Source organism: Scyliorhinus canicula, chromosome 18 (genome assembly GCF_902713615.1).
Source record: "Scyliorhinus canicula chromosome 18, sScyCan1.1, whole genome shotgun sequence".
NCBI classification, from domain to species: Eukaryota; Metazoa; Chordata; class Chondrichthyes; order Carcharhiniformes; family Scyliorhinidae; genus Scyliorhinus; species Scyliorhinus canicula.
This window is the reverse complement of record NC_052163.1, coordinates 125,982,592-126,005,196: the sequence shown is the minus strand read 5'-3', so window position 1 is coordinate 126,005,196 and position 22,605 is coordinate 125,982,592. Positions and strand designations below refer to the sequence as shown.

The 22,605-nt window shown below is 44.2% G+C and overlaps 1 protein-coding gene across 1 annotated transcript in view; it reads left to right on the top strand.

Annotated features, from left to right (window-relative positions):
* theg (theg spermatid protein) overlaps nt 1-22,605 on the top strand; it is a 72,140-nt gene that overhangs the window by 34,772 nt on the left and 14,763 nt on the right. The window contains exons 8-9 of the mRNA XM_038777689.1: nt 5,610-5,676; nt 10,163-10,289. Coding sequence (XP_038633617.1) covers nt 5,610-5,676; nt 10,163-10,289 — 194 coding nt within the window. The remainder of the gene's footprint in view (nt 1-5,609; nt 5,677-10,162; nt 10,290-22,605) is intronic.

Genomic DNA, 22,605 nt, shown 5'->3' with positions numbered 1-22,605 from the left:
GGAGCAGGAGTAGGCATCTGGTCCCTCAAACCTGTTTCACCATTCAGAATGATTATGGCTGATTTGATTGTAACCTCAACTCCACAAAGTTTTGGATGGCATTGCAGCGAAAATTCTTCAAGCCACACTCCCTTCTTGCATCAATCCCTTCTGTGAGCTAGATTGGTGAATTCACTCATGTTCCTTGCCTGGGCAGGAGGGAAGTAAATATGTAGAGTTGACTAACTGAGTAAATAAACAGCAAGTAACCACAGTTATTTTTGTAGATAGTTTTCCCCATCGGATAACTGTTCCACCTTTCCAATTTGAGATTATGTATTAGACTTTGTTTTCATGAGATTCCATGTAGTAGGCAAGCAGTAATGCGTTTAAGTGATACACAAATGCTTTAAGTGATACACAAATCCTCAGCCTCAGAAGAGACTGCTTCAATTCGAAGCGGGCGTCAATCTTTTGATACTAAATACATCTAGGGAAAAGCTTCAGTGCCCAATCTGTGGTGAGGCTGTTCAATGCGATGACGGCATGCCCGCTCTCATAATGTAACCATCACATGCTAACAGACTCTTTTGCCAGAGCTCTCAAATCAAAGTATTCCTCCTCAGCAGAATTTCAGATTTTCTAAATTGGGGATTTGAACAAAGCAATGATTAAAACCGCAGGTAAAGTACTATTTTCATCGCTACATGTCCCATTTTGGAAAGGATAATAAAATCATAGGGAACATTCAACCAGTTGATGTCAGCAATAGGAAACTGTAATTCTGAAGAATGACCTGAGATTGTGGGATTATTTCCCCTGCGGTAATAGACACACCATCAGAGAAGATTTATTGAATTTTTTTTAAATTAGAAAGGGCATGGGAGTGGAGCTAGCCAAATTGTTTTTGCAGGGTGCTAGCATTAACATGACCGGCTGAACTGCCTCTTTCTGTGCAGTGATTCTATAAAGGAGTTTGATGTGGTGAATAATAAAATGTTATTTCATCTGGTTGGACAAAAGAACAAAGAACAAAGAAAAGTACAGCACAGGAACAGGCCTTTCGGCCCTCCAAGCCTGTGCCGACCATGCTGCACGTCTAAACTAAAATCTTCTACACTTCCGGGGTCAATACCCCTCTATTCCCAACCTATTCATGTATTAGTCAAGATGCCCCTTAAACGTCACTATCGTCCCTGCTTCCACCACCTCCTCTGGCAGCGAGTTCCAGGCAACTACTACCCTCTGTGTAAAAAACATGCCTCGTACATCTGTAAACCTTGCCCCTCGCACCTTAAACCTATGCCCTCTAGTAATTGACCCCTCGACCCTGGGAAAAAGTATCTTGACTATCCACTCTGTCTATGCCCCTCATACTTTGTAGGCCTGAAAGGGACAGCCATTTAAAATAGGCTTGAAGAGAACAAGTAGAAAGCTAAAGAGAAACTTCAGAGTACTGCTGGAGCTTTAGCGCAGGGAATAGTTGAGGAAGAAATAAGTTCATTTTTCGGGAGAAGTTATTTAAACATTTTAAGCAGAGAAATGTACAGTGTTTTGAGAAGAAACACTGACTCGCTTTAGACTGCTCACCACAGTGAACCTAATTGTACTGCTATGGTTTTATAAGGGTTTAGAACATAGAACATTACAGCGCAGTACAGGCCCTTCGGCCCTCGATATTGCGCCGACCTGTGAAACTACTCTAAAGCCCATTACACTATTCCCTTATCGTCCATATGCCTATCCATTTGAATGCCCTTACTGTTTGCGAGTCCACTACTGTTACAGGCAGGGCATTCCACGCCCTTACTACTCTCTGAGTAAAGAACCTACCTCTGACATCTGTCCTATATCTATCTCCCCTCAATTTAAAGCTATGTCCCCTCATGCTGGACATCACCATCCGAGGAAAAAGGCTCTCACTGTCCACCCTATCTAATCCTCTGATCATCTTTGCCATTTTTCCGGGCAGCACGGTAGCATGGTGGTTAGCATAAATGCTTCACAGCTCCAGGGTCCCAGGTTCGATACCCAGCTGGGTCACTGTCTGTGCGGAGTCTGCACGTCCTCCCTGTGTGTGCGTGGGTTTCCTCCGGGTGCTCCGGTTTCCTCCCACAGTCCAAAGATGTGTGGGTTAGGTGGATTGGCTATGCTAAATTGCCATTAGTGTCCTAAAAAAAAATAAGGTTAATGGGGGGATGGGGGGTTGTTGAGTTACTGGTATAGGTTGGATACGTTGACTTGAGTAGGGTGATCATTGCTCGGCACAACATCGAGGGCCGAAGGGCCTGTTCTGTGCTGTACTGTTCTATGTTCTATCTTGTATGCCTCAATTAAGTCACTTCTTAACCTTCTTCTCTCTAACAAAAACAGCCTCAAGTCCCTCAGCCTTCCCTCATAAGATCTTCCCTCCATACCAGGCAACATTCTGGTAAATCTCCTCTGCACCCTTTCCAATGCTTCCACATCCTTCCTATAATGCGGCGACCAGAACTGCACGCAATATTCCAAATGCGGCCGCACCAGAGTTTTGTACAACTGCAACATGACCTCATGGCTCCCTCTACCAATAAAAGCTAACACACCGTACGCCTTCTTAACAACCCTCTCAACCTGGGTGGCAACTTTCAGGGATCTATGTACATGGATACCGAGATCTCTCTGCTCATCCACACTACCAAGAATCTTACCATTAGCCCAGTACTCTGTCTTCCTGTTATTCCTTCCAAAATGAATCACCTCACACTTTTCTGCATTAAACTCCATTTGCCACCTCTCAGCCCAGCTCTGCAGCTTATCTATGTCCCTCTGTAACTTATAATATCCTTCTGCACTGTCCACAACTCCACTGACTTTAATGTCATCTGCAAATTTACTCACCCATCCTTCTACGCCCTCCTCCAGGTCATTTATAAAAATGACAAACAGCAGTGGGCCCAAAATAGATCCTTGTGGTACACCACTAGTAACTGGACTCCAGTCTGAACATTTCCCATCAACCACCACCCTATGTCTTCTTCCAGCTAGCCAATTTCTGATCCAAACTGCTAAATCACCCTGAATCCCATCCCTCCGTATTTTCTGCAATAACCTACCATGGGGAACCTTATCAAACACTTTACTGTAATCCATATACACCACATCAACTGCTTTACCCTCATCCACCTGTTTGGTCACCTTCTCAAAGAATTCAATAAGGTTTCTGAGGCACGACCTACCCTTCACAAAACCGTGTTGACTATCTTTAATCAAATTATTCCTTTCCAGATGATTATACATCCTATCTCTTTTAAAACTTTCCAAGACTTTGCCCACAACAGAAGTAAGGCTCACTGGTCTATAGTTACCGGGGTTGTCTCTACTCCCCTTTTTGAACAAGGGGACAACATTTGCTATCCTCCAGTCTTCTGGCACTATTCCTGTAGACAAAGATGACTTAAAGATCAAAGCCAAAGGCTCAGCAATCTCCTCCCTAGCTTCCCAGAGAATCCTAGGATAAATCCCATCCAGCCCAGTGGACATCTATTTTCACACTTTTCAGAATTGCTAACACCTCCTCCTTATGAACCTCAAGCCCTTCTAGTCTAGTAGCCTGTATCTCAGTATTCTCCTCGACAACATTGTCTTTTTCCTGCGTGAATACTAACGAAAAATATTCATTTAGCACCTCCTATCTCCTCGGACTCCACGCACAACTTTCCACTACTGTCCTTGACTGGCCCTACTCTTACCCTAGTCATTCTTTTATTCCTGACATATCTGTAGAAAGCTTTAGGGTTATCCTTGATCCTACCTGCCAAAGACTTCTCATGTCCCCTCCTGGCTCTTCTTAGCTCTCTCTTTAGGTCCTTCCTAGCTAACTTGTAACTCTTGAGTGCCCTAACTGAACCTTCACGTCTCATCTTTACATAAGCCTGCTTCTTCCTCTTGACAAGTGTTTCAACTGCTTTAGTAACCCACGGTTCCCTCGCTCGACCACTTCCTCCCCGCCTGACAGGTGCATACTTATCAAGGACACGCAGTAGCTGTTCCTTGAACAAGCTCCACATTTCCATTGTGCCCATCCCCTGCAGTTTCCCCTCCCCATCCGATGCATCCTTAGTCTTGCCTCATCGCATCGTAATTGCCTTTCCCCCAGCTATAACTCTTGCCCTGCGGTATATACCTATCCCTTTCCATCACTAAAGTAAATGTAATCGAATTGTGGTCACTATCACCAAAGTGATAGTTAGGTGACCCGTAGTTACCTCAGTCAGATTCTAAGGAAATGCAGAATTCCGATAGCTGAGGAAAGTACCGGGCTTCATCTCTAGTCAGCTGCATCGTGACGAAAATGAAGACTTAACAAGAGCCTGAGCATCAGGCTTCCATAAAAAGTCCCAAAATAACTGAAGGAAGATGCTATCCTCTCGTCTGCCACTCCCTCAATATTTTATCCAAGGGATCTTTCCTCATATTGGGCATAGGCGATGGACTGGATTTTGCAGTCAGTGATCAGGAAATGGCAAAGCGTCTCACTGCTGGACCTCGAAGAAAGCTGCCCATAAAACTCTGTGCCGTGTTTTTCCCCTTCACTGATGTCAGGTTAAACCTGGTATGTCATAGGGATCGCCGGGCATGCAGCAGTAGTGATGTCAGCAAGTAGAGTAAGCAGCCAATCACATTGAAATATTCACACAAACAAAAAAACAGGAAGTTAAAGCTCTGATTTCTTTTTTTTAATTTCAGTATTTCATATATTGAAATAAATGACTATAATTGGATTAAGATAGAAGAAAAGGTATTTTAATATATGAGGTTTTTTATTTCATGATGAAAAAACATGATATGCCACAGATATAAAATCAGCCTTTTAAGAGTCAGTGAGGGTGTTACGCAGTAGCAATTCTCCGTTAGAAACCCATTCAAAGGGGGCGGCACAGTGGTTAACACTGCTGCCTATGGTGTTGAGGACCCGCGTTCGATCCCGGCCCTGGGTCACTGTCCATGTGGAGTTTGTACATTCTCCTCATGTCTGCGTGGGTTTCACCCCCACAACCCAAAGATGTGCATGGTAGGTGGATTGGCCACGCTAAATTGCCCCTTAATTGGAAAAGAATTGTTGGGTACTCTAAATTTAAAAAAAAAGAAAAAATAGTGCACTCTCTGGAGAAGCATAGAACCATTGACAGCATGTTGAAGTAGTGATGGCAAATATTGAAGTTTCACTGTCATTACTCATGCAAAATACAGGCCAGCACGTTTGGCAAACTGTACATCAATTGGGACCATTGCGATTGGACCTATTCTGTTTAGCACCTGAAATCTACACAAGCATTTTTCAGTCGAGTCCCTTTCAAAAGCCTCCAACAAAGATACCTGAAATAGGCACATTGTTCCCCACGGCCTTAGAATAAGCCAGGAAAGAAAAAGCTTGGTAGGTTAAAATTTATCTTGGTCTGTAGGGTCAAATGGGCCATATGGAATCAGCAATAGGTTTTACATGCTGTCCAATTTTATTTTCCATTGAGAAGATGATACGCAAGGCCAGTTTCACGCCATGCTTTTTAAAAAATGATGCTAAATTAATTAGTAGGGTGGGAGTGATCATTTACTGTTTTCACTTATTCGATCAATTTTGTATCCTTCAGCTGAAACTCCAAGATTCATTTACCTCAGTGAGCCCAAAAAGCTGGCTGAAGGTTACAGGACAAGCAGGTAAATACATTTAGCAATTTAAATTGAAATAATAATCCCTAATGCATATCATTTCTGCATTTACTGCTGCTGAAAAAACATTAGCAGGACTCTTGTCCAGTACTGCTGGCGTCTTAGCATTGCCTAATCGTGACAACTGATGCAGTCTTCTCCTTAGCGACTTGGGCATATCCTTTGGATCAGGGCTGAGGGTCAGGTGAGGGAGCCTAGCGAGGAGAACGGAGCTGTGAATCGGGTTAGTCAGGAAGAGGGATTGTAGACATTAGGCTTTGGCCCCAGGAGATGTGCAGCACAGTAGCACAGTGGTTAGCACTATGGCTTCACAGCACCAAGGTCCCAGCTTCGATTCCCGGCTTGGGTCACTGTCTGTGCGGAGTCTGCACATTCTCCCCGTGTCTGCGTGGGTTTCCTCAGAGCGCTCTGGTTTCCTCCCACAATTCCTGAAATACGTGCTTGTTAGGTAATTTGGACATTCTGAATTCTCCCTCAGTGTACCCAAACAGGCACCGGAATGTGGCGACTAGGGGATTTTCACAGTAACTTCATTGCAGTGTTAATGTAAGCCTACTTGTGACAATAAAGATTATTATTATTGTAAGAATGGGACCAGCTTGGATAAAGGGCTGATACCAGTGACAATTGCCAATGCCAATTGGGGGTTAGAGCTGGAGGGGGCTGGGGGGACGGCAGCAGCATTGGTGAGGGAGTTGGCCATGATTAGTTTCTCCAGTATAGTACCATGAGGCATACAAATAAGTCACTTTGCTTATTGGTCCGAGCAAGTATTGGCTGCTTCAGAGGCATCTAAGTGAGGAAGCGTCTTATTTGTGTGTGTTGGTGGAATGACATTGGGACTTGGGTTTAGGGTCAGTCCAACCTCACAGTGCTGAAGTCAGGGCATGGAGAAGGAAGGCTTGGAGAATTCATTAACACACCACCTGACCAATTTCTATTCCCAGTTAAAATGGGTGATTTCAATTCTTGGGACAGTGTGATAAATGTAAGAAATTGTCATATTTGATCTTTTTAGCAGTAATGTTATTAAAACCTGGGTTAAGATGCAAACACACAAATGACTTCTAGAATGGTCATTAAGGTGGTAATCATTGATTTTCAGGTGACGTGTTCTGCTAATCGATCTTGAGAAACATTTATTTGTTTACAGATTGCCAGCTGATGGAATATCGTTTAGATTTTAAGGACCCTGGGGTGTAGATAATTTATGAGGGGTATTGAGTTTGGTTCTGGCTAAACAAGCTAAGGCACATCTTTTAAGAAGAGACAAAAGAATGCCTTATGCTTTGGGTGATGCAGTTAATGGGAGGAACCAGGCCTGTCTGAAAAGTCAATAGGTCCTAGAACTCTAATCTTAACAGAAGTGTTTCACTTTGTCCTGAAAGGTTCTTTCTCCAAAGATTCTGCACAGAGAAAAGCAAGTAGAAACCTGGTTGTTACCTTTATTCATGAATGGTATTTAAAATATATTGGTTTGCTTAATTGGAATATAGTGACAGGTTTAGGAAGTAAGTTAAGGTTTCTTTTTTTACTTAAGAACTGTTGTAACTATTAACTGTAAATATATTTATTTGTTGCTAATGTAGTTAATTCTGTGATTAAATTAAAGTTTATTTTAACTTAACTTAAATTTTAACTTAAATTAAAGTTTGTTTTAACATAAAAGATGCCGACTGGTCAGTGCGATCATTCCTGTGGTGCAGTAATAATTCCTCACCGTTTTACAAATTGAAAATAGTTGGGTTCTTGTTCAGGATTCTAATACCTGAGTGTAGGTCATCATGGAATGTGAGGCATGGGCTTCCAGTGACGGTGATGTGCTGAGGCATTCTTTTGTCTCTTCTTAAAAGATGTGCCTTGACTTGTTTAGCCAGGACCAAACTCAATACCCCTCATAAGTTATTTACACCCCAGGGTCCTTAAAATCTAAACAATGTTCCATCAGCTAGTAACCTGTAAACAAGTAAATGTTTCTCAAGATCGATTAGCAGAACACTTCACCCGAAAATTAATGATTACCACATCAGGTGGCTCCCCTCGCAACTAGAACCAAAAAGGTTAATTTCAGAAAAAGTTGGCCTGAAAAGCCAACAGAAAAAATGTCAAAGAGAAGGAGATGCCAACGAACGGTAGCTCGAAGGGCGTACGAGAAGGCAGAAGTGGCAGAAAGGGACATGACAACAGGTGGACGAGCCGGTGGACCCACGTGGTGGGGGTGGAAGACCCGGCCGCCTAAGAGCAGGGAAGACCGGCGACCCGAGCACTGGTGCCGACACAAGCAACAACCTCCCCCTCCCCACCAGGGGACGGGTGGAGAAGTTTCCTCAAAAAGGAAGTGGCCGCCATGAAGGAGACAATAGAAACAGAGATCCAAGTGGCGGTGAAGGAGGTGGTGACGGAGGCGATGGTTTCCCTCCAGTACACGATCGATGACCTGCGTACGAAAGTGCAGGAAAAGCAATCCTGGACCTCGATAAAGCTTTGACGGACCAGAGCGATAGAAAAACAAATTCTGCTACCTGGGGATCCAAATAGCCAGGGACTGGACAACAGATCACAAGTGGAATCTGACCAGCCTGATGGAGGAAGTCAAAAAGGACCTGCAGAGATGGGATGCACTCCCACTCTCCCTGGCGGGAAGAGTGCAGACAATCAAAATGAAAGTACTGCCAAGATTCCTCTTCCTGTTCAGATCAATACCGATCTTCATCCCCAAGGCCTATTTCCAAAACATAGACAGAATGATCATGGCGTTTGTGAGGGGGGTAAGAATCCATGAGTGCCCAAATCAACACTGCAAAGAATATAAGATAAGGGAGAAGGAAGGGCGGAAGGGAGGCACACCAACACCGAAGATGCCAAGATGTATAAGAACCACGCATACTGGAAATATTAAACATAAAGTGCAACTGTGTAAAAATTGAAAATACCAAATATATGGAATGTGAGATATATGCAAAGGAAGATCCGAAGAACAGTGACCAAAGCAGCACAGGTAAAACAGAAAGATAGGAAAGATTGTGAAGCCAGAAGTGGGAGAAGAATTGACACTCAGCTGATAAGCTTTTCCTGCCAAAGAATGCATGAATGAAGCTATACAACGGCCTCTCTCGGCATGGGAAATATATATACTTTTTTGGCAGCTCATGGAACAAGCTGAATGGTAAAGCTGTCATAATCCTCAAGGAAATACTTGTGCAACAGGAGATGGTATGTTGTCATACGAACCCACACTCAGCTATAGTGATAACTCCCAACCCCCAACTCCAGCGGCATAAATTTGCTTCAAAATGTCCTGAGAAAAGGATCAATCCAACATGTTTATAAGGTAATAGGACAGATGTGAGCCACACGGATACCCAGGAAAGAAGATGCAGCTTAGGTGTCCAAGCGATCTTATAAATAGGTCACATGGTCACTCCAACAGTTAGCTGCCAACCACATCAATGATATTATTGCACATGTTATGCTTATGAATCTCTGCTTGGAGTTGGATGGATGACTAGTATATAGTTCAAAGTAATACCAACAGTCCTAGTTCAATTCCAATTCTTGCAGGGGTAGGCTGGGACCTGCCTCCTCGCCCTGCCCCTAGAACAAAGAACAAAGAACAATACAGCACAGGATCAGGCCCTTCGGCCCTCCAAGCCTGTACCGGCCATGATACCAACCTTGGCCAAAACCCTCAGCACTTCAAAGAACAGTGAATAGAAGTGGAAGGCAATAACACATCAACACCGTGAAGAGCATCCGACAAGGAAACAGGATGAAGCATCAGCAGACAGGGCTTGCCTTCAGGCACAGAAAATGTTTATAAATAAAATAGTCTCATTAAACGTTCTACACACATAGCAACTTGAGTGTGTGATGGCGACTTGTAAAACAACTGAAGAAAAATTTGACAAACTCATCAAATAAAATTGACGATTAAACCTTGATGAGTATTGAGAAGTAAGGCATATGTCTGGACACCAACAACAGATCATTTCTTAAATAAACCTTTATTCTTTACTTTACAGCGAGATTGGCAATGTATGCCTATAATTTATATGTGAGTTCAAGTGCATGTGAATGAATATGGCCAAACATAAATTTTTTGGTCGTCGAATATTTCCTTGGTGATTGGGGTGCTGTGCTCCGATCGTATTATGATGTGGAGATGCCGGCGTTGGACTGGGGTGAGCACAGTAAGAGGTCTTACAACACCAGGTTAAAGTCCAACAGGTTTGTTTCAAACACGAGCTTTCGGAGCGCAGCTCCTTCCTCAGGTGAATGGCGAGGATACCTCGCCATTCACCTGAGGAAGGAGCTGCGCTCCGAAAGCTCGTGTTTGAAACAAACCTGTTGGACTTTAACCTGCTGTTGTTGTAAGACTTCTTACTGTGCCGATCGTATTATGACTGAGATTATCAATATGTGAATGCATTATATTCAGAACTATCCAATGCTAACGTGGGTGTTTGTCTTATAGGCCATCCCCCATGTGGCCAGTGAGTCAGGAAGCAATGAGAGATAAACCCAGTCCCCGAATCCAGGAACTAGCCAGGCCAAAGCAGCTGCACAAGGATTGGCGGCCAAGCAAATCTGTTTATCCTTTGGTAGGTTTGCACATCTTCACATAATTCACTGTTTATTATATGTCAGACCCAAAATTATGCTGTGGAACACAACTGTATGAATGTTGACGTGTTTATCTGAAATTGCTCACTCCATTATTTTAGCTGAAGTGTTGACCTGTTTGGAATCTTTGTTAAAATGATGAAGAATTTGTTCTGAGACCATAATAGTGTCTTCCAGAATATTGTTTTTTAATCATTTGGTTCTTAAAATGTGTCTACTAAATTTGAAGAGGATTCAGTGCTCTTTAGTGGTGTATCACAGTTCACTCGTAAACCCGGATTTTATGGACCCAGTCGGACATTTTTTCAGCAAAGTTGGGGGGGGGAGGGTACATAAAATATGATGGGTGACTAGCCCCCACCTTCCTGCCCACCCCCGGCTAAGTCCCTATAATGCAGTTGGGAGCGGAAAGTGGCAGACTGCCCACCACTCTTAAATAAATGGCTGCTGGGCAACTGAGCTTGTTACCATGCCAAATGACCCAAATGTTACGCTGCCCATGCCATAAAACAGTTGGCATGGCAGGCGGGCAGGAGTGGGTGGGTTTTTCATCAAGCAAACTGCGTCATAGAGAGGCAGGAAGTGGGATGGGGCTATGTTGATTGGTGCTCTGTACCAAATGGAACCTCCCCCCCTCCCCCGCAAGCTGCTAGCCTCCCCACTTTGTTCCACCCACGTGTCCTCCAAAACCCAACCCACACGCCCATTGCAGGGTCCCTGATTCCTCTGCACCAATACCCTCGGCTTCTGGGGTCCAAGTTCTCCTCATCCCAGGGCCCAGTTGCAGTCCCAGCAACGTCCACTAGTGAGCGGTAGAAAGCCCACGCACCCAGGTTCATGCCCCCCACCGGCAGTGCTTTATTGCTGTAGGGTGGCCTTGTTGAGCGTTGGTGGGAGCGGCACAAACCTCTGGGAGGGATGAGCAATACGTGCACACCACCCCCATCCCAATACTTCCCTGGTCACCAATTTGCCATGGTAGCATCCACCTTTATGCATGTTCTGGATAGTGCTGGTGGAGGCTTCAACTTTCTTTCTATCACATGATGCTCAACCTGTTCCTTAGCCATCAAGTCCTGGAGTGCGACACAAGGGCAGAGCTCCTGATTCAGAGGCAGGAGCACTATATCCACTTCACCACATGACCACCTCTGTTTGTGTAGTATCAGCTTCCAAAATATTTAAAATGCCTAAAGGGCATTTAGATTGTGTGGTATCTGATTGGAATTAGAATCTGATGTGAGTTTTAGATAATTATTCAAAAATCATGCCCAAGAAGACAATATGATACTGAGTTTGCCATTCATTTTGGAACTAAGGAAGTCCATTTTCTCAATAGAATTACAGCTGAATAATTTTAAACTTGGCTATCAATCTCTGGATGCCTGGTCATTCATCAGTTATTATGAGGGTAGATTGGTGAGAGGCAGGGGCTCTATACCCAGATTGGTGAGACACAGGTCATGATGCAGAAGGTGTTTTTTTTTTTGTTTCTATAAACCCGGCAACTTCTTGCAATGAATCAAACCCAAACTTATAGGAATTATGAATTAGATTCAAACTGCGTTCACGCTACATAGCCGGAACAGACACGATGGGCTGAATGGCCTTTATTCTAGAGTTTTATGGTTTACACCTTTTATCATCGGCACAAACCCAGAATCTTATGCTAGGGTCTAACCAGACTCGGGATTGAAAAGGAGCAAACCTCTCTGGTGTCGCCCCACGGTTAGATCGGATTTTGACACCTGATCTGATTTGCACTCTATCAGCAGTTTGTTCCAACGAAGGTTATGGGGGGTGGGTGGGTGGGGGGTGTTTCCTCCCAATCTCTCATTGTAATTTTAGCAGAAATCTGGCGGAGATCCCAGGGAAACCCTGCAACTGGGTATTTGCTGCATTTCTCTGCAATTTCTGCCAAACGTGCGGCAGGATATTGAGGGACACTGGGGGAAAATTGAACCTCCATGGCTTTAATTGCTGGCACCGTGCACATCTGTACACATGAAAGATTGACGCCTCGTCAGAAGTTTTCCATCCAGATGTGCTACTGAACTGCATGAACCACTGTTCTGCTGTAATGGGTTGAGAACCATTCTCTCAGCCTAAGACAATAAGAGATAGGAACAGGAAAAGGCCATTCAGCCCATCGTTCAATAAAATTGTGACTGAGCTTTTACCTCAACTCCACCTTCCCGCCCACTCCTCACATCTGTTCTATTCCAGAAAGCCAGGCAATGAAGGATAGACCTGGAGCTAATCTTTACACGTTTTGTGTAAGCTTTTATTCACAAAGATGCACATTACAAACAGACATCCCCTCACTCAACTGCCACAATTTCAATCTGTTCCTACTTATGGGAAGACATGTGAGTCTTCAGTTAATGCACCTGCATACAATTAAATACAATTAATATACAATTAACAATCTCTTAATCTCATTAGCACTCAAACGTTTATCGATCTCTGTCTTTAAAATACTCAGAAATTCAAAATCCGCAGCATTGTAGGGTAGAGGATTCCAAAGATCCAATTGAGTGATGGAGTTTCTCAGTCCTCGATGATCAAACTCTTATTCTGAAAATGTGATCCCTGGTTCTACACACCCCTGCCAGGGGAAACCTCCTCCCATTATCTGCCTCACGTTTCAAATGTTTCAGTGAGATCACTTCTCGTTCTTCAAAACGCTCGGAAAAATAGGCCGAGTCTGCACAATTACTCCTCGTAGGACAGGCTCCCATCCTGGGAATCGGTCCAGTGAACCTTCTTTGCATTCCCTCCAAGGCAAATATATCCTTTCTTCGGTATGGATGCCAAAGTGTACACAATCGACCAGATGTGATCTCATCAAGGCCCAATATAATTCTTCACTCTTATCGTCCAGTTGTTGAGAGGAAACTTCAATGTTCCCTCTGTTTGTATTTTGCTACATTCTTCCTACGTCACAGGAAACAATCAGTTAAAGGTCCAACAGAATCTCATCGCTTGCTGGCAGCTTGGTGATGAAATTTTCCCATCCAGTGATGTGCAGCTGATAACGTTATTTTAACTTCTGTACTAAATAAACAGAAGATTGATGGCAAGACTAGATAAGTGCATGAACATTTCCCACAATTCACTACTGAACCGGGAATATTAAAACTAGGGAGTCTGTTTAGACTCCGATGATTAACTCTCAAGAGTTCAGTGCTATCCAATTGTATGGGTTCAGCAAACGCTGATGAAGGAACAGTGATGGTGTGCTTGCCAGATGTCATATCTGTGATGGAGGTGAAATTACTCCATGTCCTAAATGGGAATTTGGGGAATTGTAACATTTGCCTTTATTAATGCGTTGACAGGATACCTAACTTTACTCTGTGCATCATAGATGCATTAGGATGAGGTTATAATAAATTGCATAACCAAGTAGATAGTCAAAAAGTTGCTGAAAATGTCCTGCTTAACCAGCTAAAGAGCAACTTACCAATTATAAATGGCACACTGCAGCCCATTCCATGTGTGGAGTGCACAAGCATTGGTGAGAAATGGGGGGACAGCACAGAAAGGCTCAGAGGAAGATTTAAGGGTAAGATCTGCAGATCGTGGTAAATGGTATGTGTACACCCGACAATATCGAGGGGATGAAGCAAACAGCGTGTCATCTAAAATGAAATGTGCGACTTCCGGTGACGCACATCACGAGGCTCGTCTCCCAACCAGAGCCAGATAGGCACTTGTAGGCGAATTGTGCCTGCAACATCGAAGGCAAATCAACCTCAACAGAGGACAGAAAACGACTGCAAAAAGAAATGCTAGCAAACAGGAGCTCGAAGGGTCGAAAGGGACGGCAGAAGTCGAACAGGAAGCGGACGTACCAGCAGACCCACGAGGTGCAGGGCCCCGGCCACCCAGAGAGAGGGAGACCATTGACCCAAACATCAGCCTCCCCCACGCCCCCACTACCTTGAGACGAATGGAAGATCTTCCTCAAGAAGGAGCTGGCTGCCATTAAAGAGGTGATCAGAATTGAAATCCAGGTGGCAGTCAAGGTAAGAATAATAATAATGTTTATTATTGTCACAAGTAGGCTTACATTAAGACTGCAATGAAGTTACTGTGAAAATCCCCTAGTCGCCACATTCCAGCTCCTGTTCGGGTACACAGAGGGAGAATCCAGAACGCCCAAATTACCGAACAGCACATCTTTCGGGACATGTGGGAGGAAACCGGAGCACCCGGAGGAGACCCACGCAGACACGGGGAGAACGTGCAGACTCCGCACAGACAGTGATCCAAACTGGGAATCGAACCTGGGACCCTGGCTGGAGGCAATGATCACCTTACAAAAAACAATCCACAAGTTGCAGAAGAAAGTGGAGGCACAGGAGAGGGCAATCCAAAACCTGGAGAGAGCCTCGAAGGGCCAGAGCGACAGGATTGTCGCTGTGGAAGCAGAAGTTTAAGGTTAGTGGCAGCCCAAGGGAGCTTAAAGGAGAAGGAGCAGTGCTCCGAAAGCTAGTGATTCAAAACAAACATGTTGGACTTTAACCTGGTGTTGTAAGACTTCTTACTGTGCTCACCCCAGTCCAATGCCGGCATCTTCACACCAATATGGAATTGGTGAGGATGGAGGCGTCTTCCTGCAAGGGAACAACCCTCTGAGCCCCCGCCACTGCAGTGCTCCCATCCACTCCGACGAAATGCACATCCTGCCCAGTGGTGGTAGCCACACTAAGGACATGGAACCAGATGAGGCAGCATTTCGGTCTAACCGAGATGTCCTCCATGACCCCTATCTGCAGAAACCAGAAGTTCCCACCAGCCATGCTCGTTACCACCTTAAAAAAATGGAGACAGGACGGGTGGATGCGAACAGTCAGGGACTTTTATTTTTCTTTTTTAAATACATTTAGAGTACCCAATTCATTTTTTCCAATTAAGGGGCAATTTAGCGTGGCCAATCCACCTAGCCACCCCAATCCACCTAGCCTGAGTCAGGGACTTTTACATGGGGGTCAGACTAGCGACCTTAGGTAAACTGACGGAAGACCTGGAACTACCAACAGGATAGGAACTCGGACATCTCAAAATCAAACACTTTCTCTGCAAGGAGATGGCAAAATACCCCAGGGCCCCAGAGACACTCTACTGGAGGAACTAATCAACGTGGACAGTAAGGAGGGGGGAAACTGTTGGAACATACACGGACGGTTACTGGACAGGCAAGACTACCACTGGACGAAGCCAGATGAAAATGGGAGGATGAACTGCGGACGGAAGTGGGTTGGGGGACTCTGGAGCGAAGCACTAAGCAGGGCCAACTCCATGTCCTCCTGCGCAAGGCTTAGCCTCATGCAGTTTAAAATGGAGCGCAGAGCCCACCCGACCAGAACCCGAATGAACAGGTTCTTCCCGCAGGTGGAGGATAAATGGGAACAGCGCCATGGAGGCCCGGCCAACCACGCTCATATGTTCTGGGCTTGCCCCAGACTTGTCTGGTTCTGGACAGCCTTCTTCGAGGCGATGTCCAAGATTGTCGGGATGAGGGTGGAGCCATGCACGAGAGTGGCTGTCTTTGGGGTATCGGACCAGCCAGAGTTACATGTGGGGAAGAGGGCCAACGTCCTGGCTTTTGCATCCCTAATCGCATGCCGGAGAATCCTGCTTGGCTGGTGAGCGACAGACCTGGCGGAATTTCACCACCTGGAGATGCTTAAGTTCACCATCTGAGGGTCCCAGAAGAGGGCTTCGACATAGCGTAGGCGCCATTCGTCGGCCTGTTCCAAGACCAGTTCGAGACCAACAGCGACTAGGGAAAGAGGGGGAGACGGGGGAGAGCAGACAAGAACGCATACAACCAGGAGGTACAAAGGGGGACGAGATGGGAGGTAACCCAAGGGAGCCACAGAGAGAAACATGGGGGAAAAAGGGGCGAGGGGAGGAGGCAAGAAGCCGCCCCCATCCCCGAACCAACAAGGTCAACCACAAAAGTCACAGAAAAGAGGAGCGGAGCTCAGCAGTAGGACACCCAGGGCGGAAGAGGGGGCTACCAACGAGGGGACAGGGAGGGGGCAGGATGGGGAGAATGTATGTCAAGAAATATGTATTTACATAAGAAACTGTACAACATGTAAATACCAGGTACACCGTTTGTTAAAAATATCATTCTGTAAAATTGTAAAACGCCAATTAAAACATTTAAAAATGAAAATTAAATCTGCACATCAGGAGAGTCAGCGAGCCTCTCTGGATTGTTTGGAAAAAAGATACTGAAACTTAAAGTTCTTGGCGATATTGTCTCCTGCTGCGCTCCATACAGGATGGGTCAGATCTTCGCGGTGTCATGGAGACTCTGCTGACCTTTAAAAGTAGTAGATTGGACCCAGATCCAGGAGTCCTCCCCCTGTTTCCAGCAGATTTATTTTTTGTGATTGGGCAAAGGGGCGGGTTGTGAAGCATACAGGCTTGAATTACAAATCAGCTGGCCTATTTCAATTCAGTACACAGGACAAGCAGACCCGATTTTCACTCCAAGAATATCCTCAACCCACAGTGTGTGACTTAAAGGTGGCATCGTAGGTGTTCATGAAGGGCAGATAAGGTATGTAGAACTTTCAAACTCAAGTTATTTAAATCCCCTTCCCTTTAAAAATAAAAAAAGCGTTTGCCAGTGCTTGTGAATTGAAAAAAATCTGTTCTTGCAGCTTCTTTTTTTTTTGTAATGCTATTTTAAAAATTTAGAGTACCCAATTCATTTATTCCCAATTAAAGGGCAATTTAGCGTGGCCAATCCACCTACCCTGCACATCTTTAGGTTGTGTGGATGAATGTGCAAACTCCACACGGACAGTGACCCAGGACCGGGATCGAACCTGGGACCTCGGCGCCGTGAGGCAGCAATGCTAACCACTGCACCACTGTGCTGCCCCTGTTCATGCAATTTCAAAGCCATTTATTGACATAATCCTAAATGCAACCTTTATAACATTATTAATGCTTGACTGCTTTCCACAAACTATCACTGTCTCAGTGGAGGGCTGTAAATTCATGGTTTCATTGATATCATCAGATATTAAAGGATTAGCTGGCCTTGATGGTGGGCTATGAATACAAATAGAACATAGAACAGTACAGCACAGAACAGGCCCTTCGACCCTCGATGTTGTGCCGAGCAATGATCACCCTACTCAAACCCACGTATCCACCCTATACCCGTAACCCAACAACCACCCCCCTTAACCTTACCCTTTTTAGGACACTACGGGCAATTTAGCATGGCCAATCCACCTAACCCGCACATCTTTGGACTGTGGGAGGAAACCGGAGCACCCGGAGGAAACCCACGCACACTCGGGGAGGACATGCAGACTCCGCACAGACAGTGACCCAGCCGGGAACCGAACCTGGGACCCTGGAGCTGTGAAGCATTTATGCTAACCACCATGCTACCGTGCTGCCCTGTGTTAGTCACAAATGTTTGCTTTATAAAAGATTAAGCACTTGAGGGGATTCAAATGTATTGAATAGGCTTTCATGATTGGGACTTTTTTTTTGTAAAGGACTCCGTAATAAATAGAGTTTTATTTTATTTCATCTCAACTTGGCTCCTGAGATCTGCCTATGGTGGATACTGGGTGAGTTGGCATGGAGGGTGTAAGGCCAACGTGTGGTGGGTGAAAGGCATGAGTTGGTACAAAGTAGGGTTATAAGGGCTCATGGGGATGGATTGGAAGTCATGAAGTGATAATAAAATGACATTGGACAAGAAGAAGCCATGGGGATGGGGGGTGGGGGGGGCATGTGTTGGCATGGAAAATTATGAGGGGGGAATTTAGGGTGGGAGGAGATGGCAAGGGTTAGTGGGCCTAATATGTATCAGAAAAACTAGGACAAAGTCTCAGGAACCGAGATGGGGATTTTAACCAGCCTGCCTTAACATCCGGCATCCCATGTGGCCATCTCCAATCTGTGCCAGTGGGCATTAGGTCCAACTCCATCCTACTCCCCGGAGCAAAAATCGCGCCGTTCAATGTATGGTTTCCCAAGGTCAGTGTACCAAGCTGGGAAATTTCCCAGCTCAAGCTACGTATCTCAGGAGCAAAGATCTGGCCCGATGCCTGTTAATACTCCATGCTAATAATTAGAGGGAAAGGCTGCAATAATTTACACCTTTCCCTTCAATTGATGCTTAACAAGTTTGTATTTTAAATACCTGTTAATACTACGTGTATGTGTTAATGTGTATTAATGCAGTTAGTCACAGGCGAACTCTTGGTAAAGTGAGCAAAATGCATGAATGCATTATCAATGCTAACCGACCAAATTACCCCACATTAGCACATGCTTAATTCGAGTAATTTCACCCCATAGATATTCTGTACAAAGTGTTCTAGTGACCTCTATTGGCAGAATATCAATACTGCTCTAACCTCTTTCTTTTGTAATATTGACAGCCTGTCCATTAAGGATGGCTTGAAGCATTTCTGTGAGGTCCTGAATGGAAATATGAAGAGCTATGAACACCATTGGCACAACTGCTGAGAACATTAACGATGATGGATGAACACCATAAATGGAAATACGGTTCAAGACATTGGCAGTGGGACAATAGTTTCTGTGGTGAAAATGAAATTGGAACAAAGTTCAAATAGGTTCTTACTGCCGTAAACTAGTGAAGGAGTTATGAAGAATCAATGTGTAAAATAAAGCATATTCATTCTTGAGGTCCTTTAGTTTGACTAAATGCAAGCCTTTTCTTTTCTTCCACAGAATTGTGCGGGAATAAAATGCTAAAATTTATGCGTAAAAAGCCAATCATTTCAAGTAAACAAATCTCAACGTGGAGCAAGAAAGCAATGAAACATTTAAAGATTAGCAATCAAGACACAGCATTTTTCTCATCAGTCATCAAGATATGTCCATTTGGAGCAATTTAAAATATTACAGCCGAGTCCAGCAAGCACAAAGAAGGTTATCAGAAACTAGGAGAAGAGCAAAGGAATAGAAGGACTGAGGAGTTAAATAGAGAGGATAGAATCCCATCATTTAAAATAGAGAGGCAATACAGAGCAGTGGCTTTCTACTCTGGGACACTATAAAGCAAGCCCAATGGCAAATCGGCAAATATAAGAAGTGGGAATTTTGTGGAGGAGGAAATGAACCCATAATAAAATAATAACCAAAGGTGACCCTTCCAATCTTCAGCCCCACATACTGGAAAAGGAAAGATTACTATACCTGCACGAACATTCTCAAACTGAGATGGAAATTTGATCCATTCCGATCGAGATCCTCCATTCTATCTCCATCCAGACAGAATATTTATCTTACTCACGGTTTCATTGATCCTTTCTATCTTTTTACGCCTGGCAGAGGCAAACGAGCAGTGAGCTCGATACTTAAATATCTCACTAGTCCGCCACCTGACATTCACTCCCGCGCCCCCCCCCCCCCCCTTCCCCTGCCAATATCCCACCACCCACTTTCGTAAAGAAATAGTTACAAATGAAAATGCTTACTTGCAGTTTTTCAAAAAGAAGACTCCTTTCTGAAAAGGTTTGAACTATTAACAAACCTTCGTAGAAACAACAGGAGGATATACAAAAGATCCAATACAGATTGGCGTTCTAGTTTAAAGATGGCATGAATGAACGCTGAATTTAGGTTGTTTTGAAAAGCCTATACACAGATTCGTAATATTCAATGGAGGGTGTGCAGACTCTTGGCTATGTTCATGTGAAGCTCCTGCCTTTTAACATTCATGTAAGCAAGTTTATATGACAGGTTATGTGAAAGAGGCATCACCTTTGTGTTATTACACCAGCTTGAGAACCTTTGCCAGATACGGTAGATCTTCTGCATCTTGAACGCAAATTAGGCAGGCTGTTCACCTTTCTCTACAATCTCTGCAGGGAATAACACAACTTGAGGCCAAGAGTTAAAAGAAAAGCACCATAGAGATCATTTTGATCTTATGGCTTGTGGTTGGGACCATTAGGGGCTGGTTTAGCTCACCAGGCTAAATCGCTGGCTTTTAAAGCAGACCACGCAGGCCAGCAGCACGGTTCGATCCCCGGACAGGCGCCGGAATGTGGCGACTAGGGGCTTTTCACAGTAACTTCATTGAAGCCTACTCGTGACAATAAGCGATTTTCATTTTCATAGAAGAAAAAGGAGAAAGAAAATTATTCTTAAAGCCACCAGGAGCTTGTGAACACATTCATTTTTAACATGAAACTCGCTTTGGGCAATAACACAGAATGGGTGACAGAGAATCGGCAGCTCATTTTACAGTCCAGTAGAAAACAATATAAATCAATGGAAACAACCTCATTGTGGCCTGAAATTAAATTGAGTTCCAGCTAAGGGTGGTATCACACCTCTGCAGATACTTGTACTGCTTTGCCTCCCTTCCCTCCTCCCACCCAGAGGAAATTGTTGGTATATACTTCTGTCAGCAAATATCCTGTAAATGGCTCCTCTGAAAGGTGGTAAGGGTTTTCAATATTCCCACAGAAAAAGAGGGTGCTGGCAATAATGCATAATGGAATCATACTGTGGAATACAGAGAAAACCGTCATGATTTACCATATGGCCAGATTTACATCGGGAATGGTGGTAGGCTTTGGATGGTTGAGGACTGGGTTTACCTTCCGAGGATATAGAGGGCCTGAGACTTTGATTCTCAAATACAAATTGTTGTAATAATCTTTTCCACAGGCAGCACGTTGCTGCAGTGGTTAGCACTGCTGCCTCATGGCGCCGAGGTCCCAGGTTTGATTCCGGCTCTGGGTCACTGTCCGTGTGGAGTGTGCACATTCTCCCCCGTGTCTGCGAGGGTTTTGCCCCCGCAGCCTAAAGATATGCAGGGTAGGTGGATTGGCCACGCTAAATTGCCCCTTGATTGGAAAAAATGAATTGGGTACTCAAAATTTTTAAAAAAGTAATAACCTTTTCCAATGTGTTACGAAGTTTAAATTCATGAGTTGGGATTTACAGCCAAAAGCTTTTCCATGAAACTAGGGCAAGTCGGAGATGAAAATTGATTGTAATGTGATCTTGGGCAACATGCTCACCTTTATATCCTTCCTGTTTTCGTATAGGCTGCAGCAGAATACAATCTGCCTTCCCAGATATTATAAGCATGTGGAATTCAAGGGATTGCATCAAATCCCTCTTTTTCTCTGCCCAAAGAAACTGAGGCCAGTTTTGTTCTCCTTACCGACATCTTCTGCACCAGAACCTGGGATCTTCCTAGTCTAGTATAGCTCAGTGCCATAACTGAGTCGCGTCTTTACCCACTGGGCCATTTATAATCACATGTCTTTGTTCCCCGTCTTGTAGCAGACAACAGCAGGTCTCTTGTTTTCAAAGTACATTCTGAAAACTGGCATTTTAGAGATTTTTGATCTACATTTCCTGTATCACTGATGAATGACCAGTACAATTACAAAAAGTGATACCTAAGTTTAAAACAGTTACTTCGGGAGGGTTTAGAGGGGCAATGACGGTTGACGGGCTTAATCATTTTACTGTTCCGGTATGTCAGGAGAAGGAGGTATAATACAGGTCAAATAAGTGCGTGGCTATCTGTTCAAATGCCTATATTATTCAATTATTTAATAGCCTTGCTTTTAATTAGTCAGGAGCTGAGTTTATTTTGGGTGCAAGTGTTGAATGAATGCAGCAATAAATTGCAGTAACATTGTTAGGCCAGTGTTGAGAAATTGGTGAATAATGGAAGCTGGCAAGGGAGTTCTAAGTTTGTAACTCAGTTCGACCGTTTTGATAACATCAAAAACTATGAAATCAGATCTCAAGGGACTGATGAACCTCATCGACCACAGAGCACTCAACTGCAGCCTGAAATTCCTCTTCAGAGATTACAACATTTGTTGTTTTCCAATTCTAAAGACTGAAACGTTCTTTAAATAAATGTTGCCCGCATCTTCTCATTTCAACTGAGACCTAAACTGCTTAGTTGCTGCTTTAAAGTATTTAGACAGCCAGTTTAACATGATTGAAATATTGTCTACATCCTCCCAGTCTTATTCATTATTTCCCTGGTATTCGAACTGAGAACTCCTGATCCTCGTCAGCCTTTCCTTCTTCACACATTATCCAGACGTTAAACCGCTGGCTCGGTGGTCCTAGCTATTAGTTTTTGATTTGCCTTGTTCTCCCTTTTGCTTCTTTCAACCCTGGTGATCATTTCCATGACAGGCCGTGGGCTATTTACCTCAGTATCTCAAGAAAATATTAGGTACCAGTCAGGAATCAGTGGTAGTCCTCTTACTTCTGAGTAAGAAGGTT